At 33.3% G+C, this 12,200-nt stretch overlaps 1 protein-coding gene across 4 annotated transcripts in view; it reads right to left on the reverse strand.

Annotated features, from left to right (window-relative positions):
* Positions 1-273: 273 nt before the first annotated feature.
* The window catches only part of LOC111057593 (homeobox protein abdominal-B), a 162,795-nt gene continuing 150,868 nt past the window's right edge, over positions 274-12,200 (reverse strand). For all 4 annotated transcript variants that reach the window (XM_039433905.1, XM_039433906.1, XM_039433907.1 and 1 more), the window contains one exon: positions 274-1,141. In XM_039433905.1, the coding sequence (XP_039289839.1) occupies positions 753-1,141 (389 nt within the window). In that variant the 3' untranslated portion in view covers positions 274-752. The remainder of the gene's footprint in view (positions 1,142-12,200) is intronic.

The following is a 12,200-nucleotide window of genomic DNA, read 5'->3' on the forward strand; positions in this document are numbered from 1 at the left end:
TATTTCAATAGATAACTTCCCCTGTTCCACAGATGGAAATTACTGAGATGTTGCAATTATTCAAATGCTAATAAATTAATTATTATTATTAAACGAAAATCCAAATTAAATACTGTAATTCACCCCAGCATTTAATTTGGATTTTCGTTTAATAGTAATAATTAATTCTACTGTTCCCTGAAATATTTAGATGAGCAAAATAAACAAAATCAATAAGGTTGAAAATTATCACTCAAATAGAATGAAGCTCACTTGAGTAGCCCTGTTTCATAACTCGTTTTGTACATTTTTTCAAAAATTGAGTTTATGACTCATGTTTTGTGATTGTTTTTATCACATTAACTGGTAAAATAAGTTTCCTTCAATTGATGAATCATAAACTAAATAAAATAATCAAGATCACTTTTACTCTTCCCTCAATATGACGATTAGGTAAATAACCACTGTGAATCAATACCATAAAATTGGATGACACCATATAAAAAAAAAACATGTTTTTGGCATCAGGGGACCTTGAAACGTATAGAAAATTTGAAATCAGGGAACATTTTTTGTTTTGGGAAGCAATACTCTCCTTGCCTACGGTAATAGTGCAAGGAAAGTAATAATAAATTAGTGGAATAAAGTATTATTCAGGAGGAATCTAAATCTAGATCAGTGCCCCACTAGTTTGTGGTGTGGCTCGCTTACGAGGTGGCCACACCATGGTGATGAAGATGATGTCCAAACACAACCCCAGAGAAAGGTGCTTGTCACTGATGGTGCTTGATGGCACCATTGGTAGCCGCCGTGCCATGATGGTTGACCAGATGGTGAGGATGCGCATGCGCGTGATGGTGACTACTGCTGTTGTTGTTATTGTTGTTGTTGTTGTTGTTAGCCTGTTGAGCCTGTCTTTGGGTGTTCTTCTTGTTCTTCATGCGCCGGTTCTGGAACCAGATTTTGACCTGACGCTCGGTGAGGTTGAGGTTTCTGGCCAGCTCCCAGCGTTTCTGTTTGGACACGTAGGCGTTGTATAGGAACTCCTTTTCCAGCTCTAGGGTCTGGAACTTCGAGTACGGTTTGCGCTTTTTCCGCACCGAGACCTGGCTGTGAGCCCACTCGTGGGGACCTCCGCCCATGCTCGGCATGCTTAGCGAGCCTGCAAACACACAAAACAAATTCACTCATTACTCAAATTAACAAGCATCACCTGTTATCAACATATAATCGTATTATTAGTACAGGAAAAGATTTGGAATGATAACAACACTACGGAGAGTCATCATAGGAAAGATACCATTGGAAAGATACCATCATTGGTAGTATGATCAGCGAGCCAAAAAAAATTAATCAGTTGTTTAAAATATACTGAACTTTGAGGTAAACTTCTTTCAATTCTACAATAGCACTCTTAATTCATTTGTTGAGTCTGGACGCGTTTTAGAGCGCTGAGTTTCATCTTCAGAAGGCGAGGAGTAACTTGAGTATCAAGGTATAAATTTGAGATGAAAGTACTATTGTTGAAGTGAGATAAATTAACCACAAATTTAGCTATAATTCTATAATTTCTTCCTTTCACGGTTAAGGCATCATTTCCTGTTTCTTCATCGTCTCTGTAATTGGACCATCTTTTTCAAATGTGAGTAGGAATGATTGGTTTCAACATGTGGATACAATGAGTGGAATTCTACAATAGTACTTTCAATGCACTTGTTAAGTCTGAACGCGTTTCAGGGCACTGAGTTTCATCTTTAGCCAGAATAACCTTGAGTAACAAGGTATACAAGTAAGTTGGAATTACTATCATGAGAGTCAGAAAAAAATCAGCCACAAATTTTAGTTATTCATCAATAGTTCAACTTGGGATTTAACATTAGAGGAAAAGTAGAAAATTCTATTTTTGTTGTAATTTAAGCGAAAAAAGTTTGGAACTGCAGCACATAAGTAGTATAATCATGAAGCTCTTGTGGAGATCTCTGTCTATTGAGATTGGAAAGAGAAATAATGCTTTCGCACATCAAGTGGTGATATTAGATTTTTGTGTGTATGTCTGTTGAAATAGAGATGGAAATGATGAAAGAAAACATTGATTTACAAGTCAACTTGAGAAATCGGATAAAATACTCTAGAAACGCAAGCATGAAATTGGTAAAACAGAACTGTCAGCCCTGTCTTCTAGCTAAAGCTCTAGTTGATCGAATTCGAATTCTTCCAGTTTAATCGTTCTTGGAATAAATGTATTTATATGGTTATATACCATAACCATAGGCGATAACCAATGACATATTGACAATATCATATTGACATATTGTCAATTATATTGTTAATGATATGATATTGACTTAAGGCAATACCATGAAAACGATGTAGGAGTGCCTCAGTTGTGGAGGCCACGCCTCTAAAACCAAGGAGCTGTCTGATTGGTCAATGGATTGATAAGCAGCCATTCCACCTCCACCTCCACTACCAATGGGATGCGAAAGGCTTGTGAATGTCACATGCCATCAAACCATCGACGAATGTCTTCTATTTGTCATCAGTAAGACTTTTTTCACTTAAATTTATTCCCTCCAAAGTTAACAATCCAGAATATTCTTAAAAGAAATCACATCATTATGAAATTGCATCGTGATATGGTGTTGAAGCAATTAACATAATAAAATTTCGAAAATATGTTCCAGGAGAACGATGAATTGATATCATGATGATAGTTCAAAGCTCCTTGGTTTCTAGCTAATTTATTTTATTATGATCACCCCGACACATATTATTTTAGTGGGGTATCATGATTAGAACTAAGTTTAGTATTAGCAATTTTGTATGTATAATATAAAAATTATGTATATGTTTTGCCAATAAACTCCTCTGGTTGCAATTCATTGGCAATCAGAGAAATTATTATTATTTTGGATGATAAAAATTGCTAGAATCGAACTTTGAATAGTTCGAGTGAATGTCAAAGTTCACTAATTCAAAGAACGCTCCAGAACATACATTTTTAGAATTGTCTCTATAGGAATATCACGTCAAGCAAGAGGAAGAAAATGATGCAACTTTTGAAATCAGGTTTCTGGAGAAAGAATAGGTTCAACTGTTTCTATAGTAGTTGAGTGGGTTACATAAGTTATATGGGTTATATGAATTATAGAAGTATGTATATAAGTTGTACATAGTTTTGAAATTTCAAGTTTCCTCCAGTAATCTGAAGACACTGTAGATATGAGTGAACTCAAAGACTTTTCTTACAATCTCTCGATTTTTCTCTCATTTTGTTTCTCTCATCAATCTCTCTCTGGATTTTTTTTTTTTGAAATCCATCCTTCTCAGTAGCATACAGCTTCATGAATCAGAGTATAGAGTTCATGACGTCAATCGATAAGTTTATCTCTCCTGCTCTCCATGAGTCTCCGCAACTTCTCCTTATTTTTCCCTCTCACCTCTCTCTTTCTCTGCTCAGAAACCTTCTCAGATCCCCGGTTAATCCTCAAAGTGTCCACCTTCTGTCCTATTCCAAGTTTCATGCCACATTCAGCAGCTAACCATGAGTCAGACATTCAGAGAAATTAAAGCCTTACTTTCTAATGCAGCTTCTATCTACGTCATCTCTGAACAATTTTTACACAGAAGCTATAATTACGTTCGACCAGTTTTCATTCTGTGCAGCAGATATTGTTCACCTCCCAATTACGTTCGACCAGTTTTCATTCTGTGCAGCAGATATTGTTCACCTCTCGAATACATTATTAAACTGAATTCTTCCAACTTAATACTGATAATATCGAGAGACCTGACTGGCTCAGGTTAATAATTATATATTATGTACCAACAATATGTATCAGGTATCATCAGTGAATTCCAATGTGTCAAATATCCACCTCTGTTGCAGTGTCCGTTATGGATTACATTATATATCTGTGGTAACTATCATTTGCCAAGGCAAGTTGTTGTATCTGCTGTTGGATACAACCAAAATACCTTAATAAGCAGGATATACCACGTCTGGGCTAAGTAAATCAATCTAAAACTGCAAATACGACAAAGAAAATAAGCGTTTTATCAATAGAAACAGCGACAAATACGACATGCAATGCTATTTTTCTGATCCTGAAAATGTTTAGAATCATGTAGCCCCTTTATCCCATTTTCTCAAAAAATGTAAGTTACCACAACTGTGCTTAGCAGGGCAGCATATAAGTTAGACCATGTTATTATTCATAGAAGTCGATAACAGTATTTTTAATAAAATTTTGATGAGTGAAGAGACTTCAATTCACTTCAATCTCAGATGTATGAAGGATGAAAAATCATATTTTAAAATTTGCATTAAAGTAAGGCATGCCCTGCAACTAACCCCCAGAAGTGTCCTATCACTAAAGCTGTCATATTTCAGTTAATATTCGTTCAATCTTAAAAAATCAGGTACCAATCAATAGGTAATTGAATTCACTAAAGAAAGTTATTCCTGTAATTTTTTGTGAAACCAATGGTTTCTGAGTTATTTGAGAAACAAAATTTTAAATAACCGCCATTTTGTTTGATGATTTTTGAAAAAATACTATAATTTTTTGTAGTTTTGTCTAGTTGTTATAATTGATTGTGCAAAGTTCCAATTTCGTATGTTTAACTATTATTAAGGAAAAATGATAATTTAAAAAAGCAAAATGGCTTCTATGTGAGTAACTGAAGACTTCCGGACAATTTAAATTTGATATTTAGATATGTTTCTTACCCAGGAACTATGAATGCCCCAGAGTATTCGTGAGGAAGTTCGTAAACACTCTGTATATTATAATAAGAAAGAGTCTAGTATCTGTTTTCTGTATAGGGCTACTTTTCTTTAGGGCTAATTCAAAAAGGGTACTGAGATTTTTATTTTTCTTTATATTTCTAAGAGTCTAGCAGTTGAAGAATCACCATTGTTTCTGAAAATACCTCTAAAAAGGGGCTGGAGCCCTTGTGTTAAAAAAGATTTGAAATGATTATAGACTCCGGATATATGGGTCTCTGAGATCTATGAGACTTTCTCAAAGATCTTGAATGATTTCCATATACTTGGAAAGATAAATCAATGGGAGAGTTACGACACAATATAAGACCACCCGAAAATGCTGATAAAAAGTTGATTTCCAAGGAGAAAAACTATTTTCTAGTGTACCCCTTTTACATCATGAACAAAGGGATGGTCACAAGGTATTTTGAATGTTGCCCATTGTTAGTAAAATTCATGGGAATCAGGAGAAAGTCTCCGAAAGGGTGCTCTTGTATTTTTTGAAAGTTTCTGTTGTTGATTTGCATTTCTAAAACAGCTCTCAAGTCTTTGGCTCTGAAACGAAGCTTCGTAGAATCAGTGTTGGTTTGGGAGGTTTGTGGTTCCTGGTTTTGATCCGTTTTCAAAGGCTACTAAGGAATGTCCAGGTAAGTTTTTACATATTTATATTCATTCTATAATACTTCAACTTTTCATGATATTCAATTATCATTATTATAATCTTACAAGGAAGTTTTTGTGTCTCTGTACGTATACATTATACTGTTCAGTTGCTCCCTATGTTATCTATAATTTATTTATTTATATTTTTTACAAAGAAACACTAATTGAGAGAGAAAAACTAAGGATACTCCTTGTACTATTTCTCTCCCAAATTTAGATAACACTTTTTAACATTCTATAACTTTATAGAAGAATTCAAATGATTTCTATAATAAGATTGATCTTTATTAGGTTAGCACAAACAATACAATGATCGGAAAAAAAAACAGGCTATTGTCCAAAACCTCTTCAATTTCCTAATCTTGTTTAAAATTGACCAAATATTATACATAGGTTATTCATAATTATTATAGGTTATCATAAGCTGATCAATTGCTCAGAAATTTTATCCCTCATGCTGCTTCCTAACTGATTATTATAATACTATATCCACTTTCAATCTTAACTTGAAGCTGTGCAAAGGCTAAAAATAAACTTTCTACTCGTGATAATTTTCGAAGTTTATCGATTTGTATATCATTAAGCTATCAAAATGAAAAAGTTTTCTCAGGAAAACATTTTTTTTTTTGATCATTACTTTTTGGGATATGAGCACCTGAAGTTTGAATTTTTGAGACAGAACATTTCAAATTCGGTAAGATATGAATCCATGAGATTTAGAGGATGGATTCTTAATTGTATTGTTAATCTAGTAAAACTAAAATTTTCTGAAAAAATCAATTTTTGAAAAAGTTATTTAATTTACCAAAAATAACTCAACTAAAAGTTATTTTTAGTAATTTGAATAACTATCTTAAAAATGGATATTTTTAGAAAATTTTTATATCACTAGATCAGCAATACCATGAAGAATCTATCCTCTCAATCTCATGGATTTATCTCTTACCGAATTTGAAATGTTCTGTCCCAAAAATTTAAACTTAAGGCGCTCATATCTCAAAAAGTGATGATCGGAAAAAATGTTTTCCTGAGAGAACTTTTTCATTTTGATAGCTTAATGATGTACAAATCGAAAATCTTTGTAAAATGTTTATTTTTAGCCTTTGCACAGCCTTAATTCGGGAGATTCAGCCTAAATAGCTCGAGGTAACCTCATTCTTTTCTCCTGATCATTTCAATGATTCGATTTATGTTTAGAATAAGAACAAAGAATTCATCAATCAATCTGAAGCGTACCTACTCATAGTAAACATATTCTCATTTGAAACATGTTCTCCAAAAGTCTTTATCAACTTTGCGGCGGAGTTATACTAATAAATTCATTCTACCATTATGTAACTGACGGAACCCATCTTGAATTCAGTTATCTCACAGAGAACAAAAGAATAGATCTCCAATTTATTTCACGCGCACTGACTGTCAAGGATCATTTAATGGATCATTAAAAATTAATAGGTCTATACACTTGTCAATCATATTTTGTCTTAGTTCATTCATTTGAAGATCGTATTCATATATTTTAATTAATTTGTAATCAGTGGTGATAAGCAGAGTTTCACTGTATTTTGATGGAAATTACTTGATTTTGCCAAAACCTTCCATTGATTAGAACAAATTCAAGATCGTTTCTATTGTTAGGCCTACATCATTTTCAACTTCTAGTGGACTGAAAGATGGAAGATCAAACATTGAGCAGCCGAATATAATTATGAAGTATGGACGAAGTCCTACATTGGGCCTTCGTTCATACTTAGCATTCTGTTGCTCAATTTCCAAGCTTTCAGATTACTGGGAATTGATAATGATATATAACAGCCGGAATTAATATCACAAATTGATTTAATAAATTATGTTCTCGTCAATATGAAGACGTTTTCATTGACTATTACCAATGATTGAACAATAATCCAAGAATGAATAAAGAACAATATATGAAGACAAAATATAATGAGATTGAAAAATATATACGGAACAATAGATTTTGAATGATATATCTAGACTCTACACTGGACAGTATGAGCCAGAGTTTGACAGTATGAGCAGTATGCGACAGTATGAGCCAATTTTAACATTCAAATTGCATATAAATTACTTCAATTCGAAAAATAATATCAATTATGAGAAATTAAATTTTAGTTCATCCATAAAGGAATTTGTGGCTCAAACTGTCTAGTGTAGAGTCTAGATATATCATTCTAAACTATTGTTCCGTATATATTTTTCAATCTCATTATATTTTGTCTTGATATATTGTTCTTTATTCATTCTTGGATTATTGTTCAATCATTGGTAATAGACGTAGTTTCAGTCTCTTGTCGATCGAATCATCCTTGATTTAGTCATCCTCACGATTAGAGAATTATTGAGAATGCTGAAAAATTTCAGTGATTCGGTTTTTTCTCGTCGGGTGAATGCACCTTCTGTTTCTGAAATTCAGCAATAAATTGTCAACTGGGTCCATATTTTTGACCTTTTTATCTATTTTGTTTGGTTGACAAGTGGAGTTATCTTATTTTTCAATTACCATCCTCTGCAAGGGTAATTTATTTCAATTAATTACTTTTGTAATGAACCACTTAATTGGCAACACGATGTTGGGAACAACATGTTATTTGACCTTTTGTGTACAAATTCAATAATAGAATTATTATCTTTCAATTTAATCGAGTTTGTCAACTTATGCGTATAATTTTATTCGGTTGGAAATGACAAACAACTGTGTAAAAAAATGTCAACTCGTTTATCGGTTCACGGACTCTGATCCAAGGCGACAATTTTTTATGTACATTAAAAACTCTATTGTGAATCAATCAGTCCAGTATTCAGTCCAATCATTGAGAAGATTCGTTTAATGGCTTGGATGGAGTAATCAAAGTCTTGAAACCAGGGTCCAAATTTTGATTACAGAATAGAAATAGTTGAGGAAATTAATAAGAGCAATTCGAAAAAAACTTGTAGTATCCTTTTTCATCTTATTATGATTGTAATTTTTTAAATAAAAAAGGGTACTACAAATTTTGATATTGTTCTTATTAATTTGTAAAAAAGTAGCCCATTCCAGTAAAGTGTTTTTTCTTAAGGAAATTAGTTGAGAATTGAGGGTTGAGAGGTTAGAGTAGAATAAAGGGAGAAGTTGAGAGTTGAAAATTGAGGACTCGAAATAACTTAGATGAGAAAATTTAACACTTTGTGATCTTGAGAAGCTCCTATTATTCCCATATTTGCTATTTGACATTCTTGCTAGAGTTGAATTAAGGGAACCAATCAAATCAGAAGTTGTCCATTTTATTTAGTCACATTATTTGTTGGGATAGAATTTTTATTCATTAATGATGTAAATGATAGAAAATTATTCGATTTGATATTGTTCCATTTTGTAAGAGTGCCATTTTGTAATCTAGAAAACGCATGGAATTTACAATAGTGGATCAACTAAACGCATAACATATTTCGCATGAATAGGCTACAGTCAATGAGCAATAAAAGAATTCAAATTGAGGATATAAAATGAGAATTAGTATACAAATGAGATACAAGTTAATGTAATCGATTCCCTTGATTTACTTCAGCATTAGGATACACATTAGACTCACTAAATAATACTAATTACATTGAAGGTAAGAGTAACCGATTTGATTATAGCGGAAAAATCTACACCAAAACAAAGATTTCCCTCTCAGATAAGCTTTGATTTGCCACTATTTTGAAAGCAATGAATGCATTCTGTCATGGCTGAAAGTGAATTTTATGAAGAGCTATAAAAAATTTTACTACCGCTAATACTATACCCGGCCATTATGTAAGTTGTTTAATAATAATATTAATGGTCCCGAGTTATTCTTGTACAATATAGTACGCTCCTATGATAACTGCACTCCGAAATAGTATTTGGAGGATACCATTTTACTACGTAACCGAAATGTTAATGAAATCAAGTCGGGCGACCTTCAATGTTTGCCAGTCTAGGTCACAGAACTCTTTTCCGTTCATAAATATGGCTCAGGATGGGATCTTTATTCTTTTACTGTCGGTTGCTTCTCACATGAAATGATGTTGAGCGTATGAAATGGAAGTTTCTCTGAATAATTCTTTCTACAGTACCTCAACATTCATGATGTCGGTTTTAGATTCTTAGAGGAAATAGATTATTAGACGTCTATCGAGTCTCAAGATCTCCTTTTAATGATTCACAGCAGGCTATATGTCACCTTATGAATTTCGGGGATGCGATATTTTGATTTTTCACATACTTACTCGCTCTCTCACTTTTTTACTATCCACAGCTGTTTCAGCCAAGGATGAATTATCCTTTTAATGTCGTTCAGCGAGTTTTCCCAAGGATGAGACCTAGTGCAATCGAATTGTTATATCATAAACCTACTATGTTCAAAATTTCGTGAAAATCGTTAGAGCCGATTTCGAGATCCATTAAACATGAATGGATAAAAAATATACAGAAATTGCTCGCTTAATATAATAGGATAGTCTTATCAGAATTAATGCTCACAAACGATTCTTATTCTTCCATTACATTGATTTAGTCATCGATTTTTATGAAAAATCATCAATTATTTCTATAATACAACAATTCCTATCCTCTCAATTCTATAAGTTAATGAAATATTCTTTGATTGAATTTCATTGCATGTTTTCTCGATTTTTATATGTCGAGTCTAGCTGAACTGAAGTTATAATTTTATCTATTTTGTATAATTCTGTCCATTCTATCATGAGAAATTCTTGACAATCAGGCCGCACCAGAAAAAAGCCTAGACTCTGTCATGTGGAACAGAAAATACTTTCAAAATAGTCATTCACCAGAACCCGACACAACTTTCACAACGCTTTCATCCTCCACTTTTGTTGTATTATTTGTTGTCCACATCTTCTGTTTTCCTCTTCTTTTTGTCCCACTTTCGCAACCCGTTACTTCAGAAAAAAAACAACTGCCCTTGTCTTGACGTTCAGACCCGACTAGAACTATTCAGTGTACTCTAGGTTTCCGAACATTTTTTATAGTTCCAAACTAGAACATAGACGTGGGTTACAGCTATGAAACCCGTTAGTTTTATAGAGGAGTCTATCTGTGTGATTGATCAATGATTAACACCTCTCAGTTCTAGCAGATAGGATCAATCGTCATTAGATAGTCACGAAATCCACCGATCCTATCACAAGACAATCTTGTCAATCAGAAGAACTCCACTTCTTAGCTAAGAATGTGTTGACAAGCCTATCAAACTGTGCCAGTATTGGATTTCGAGTTTTGTGAGGCAATTTAGCTCCAATTCCACAGTCTACGCTTTACAAGATGTTTTGTTTTTGTGTACTTCATAAATTAATACAAATATTAGTGCAAGTACACATGAGCTTCAATTATTCGATGATGGAATTCCATGACATTTGCGTATTTATGTCAACTACTCAGGCACTTCCGATTGAGGAAATCACTCAATATTCTCATTAAAATATAAATAATCATCAAGTTATTATTGAATTTCTCAATACTCGACTTCTAGAATGTACTGAATGATCCCTTGTTCTTCTTCTTCATATATTTTTTCTACTGAGAAGGTATTTTGAAATCAATTAACAGATAAGTCGATAACTCACTTTAATAACTCACTAATATTATAATATCAATAGATAAATATAAACGTTCTCTCAAGAATTATTAATTTTCCACTTCGCAACTTGAATAGAGAATTAACAGACCTTCAAAATTAGATATTGACTGGAACATTCGGATGAAAATAAACCGAGTTATATGGAATCCCAATTAACATTACGCTTATGGAGATAGTAATTCGACATGGTCCCTCTCCTGCCGAGACTAAGTTCTCAAGCCAGAGAGAGACTTTGATACTTTATAGCCAGAAGACTTATTATACCTTCCATTAAATCAGTGAAAATTATGTAAAATAACATTGTTTCTAGAACTAAAATCTATTCATTCAGTACAGTACTGCTTAGTGAAATCCTATTTCTAATCGTAACCGGAGTTGAAATTTAGATCCAATAAACACGCTTGCTGTCTTATCGAATGGAGCAATGTGATTTCAGTCCCACATTTTGATTGGTCTCTTCTGAAAGGTCAAGCAACTCTTGGCCGAATTGATAAATTTGTTTGACATGTGTCGTGGCCAATAAAAATCGACAGAAAATAAATCAATAATTTTGTCACTTGTCACATGCGAACAATAGATTTTCAATTAATTAGATCACAATGGAACTGCATAGCATGGCGTGATATTTTGAAAGAGATATTCTGTATGACGGTTCTCATTATACCAGAAATGGTTAGCCTCGTTCGTTTTCCATCATTATTTCTATCGTTATTTCTAATATTCTTCCATGTTCTTCCTTTTTTCTCCATTATATATCACTCAATTATGAATCATTATTTCACTATTACAATTTTCTTACTTACTTCCATTTGTTTCTTTGCGTCACTCTGAAACATTCCCCCTTATCTACATCGTTTGTTATCTTTCCCCTTCCACCTCCTCATTCCCCTCCCTTTTCTATTCTTCTTCTCTTACGATCCACCCTTCTCCCTCTTTCACCTCCTACATATCTACCATTTCTATCCATCACACCTATGCATCGTCCCCCTTATCACCTTAAACTTCTTCCCCCCCTCTTTTTTCTAATACTTTCTTGATCCTAGATATGCTTGTTCTCTTTATCCTCTCTTTCTCTTGACAAGCCTCTCTTTCTCTTGAGCAATCTATGATTATCACTCTTTCTCTATCTATAAATCTCTTCATATTATATGATTCACCGT

This window comes from Nilaparvata lugens, chromosome 8 (assembly GCF_014356525.2).
Source record: "Nilaparvata lugens isolate BPH chromosome 8, ASM1435652v1, whole genome shotgun sequence".
Lineage (NCBI taxonomy): Eukaryota > Metazoa > Arthropoda > Insecta > Hemiptera > Delphacidae > Nilaparvata > Nilaparvata lugens.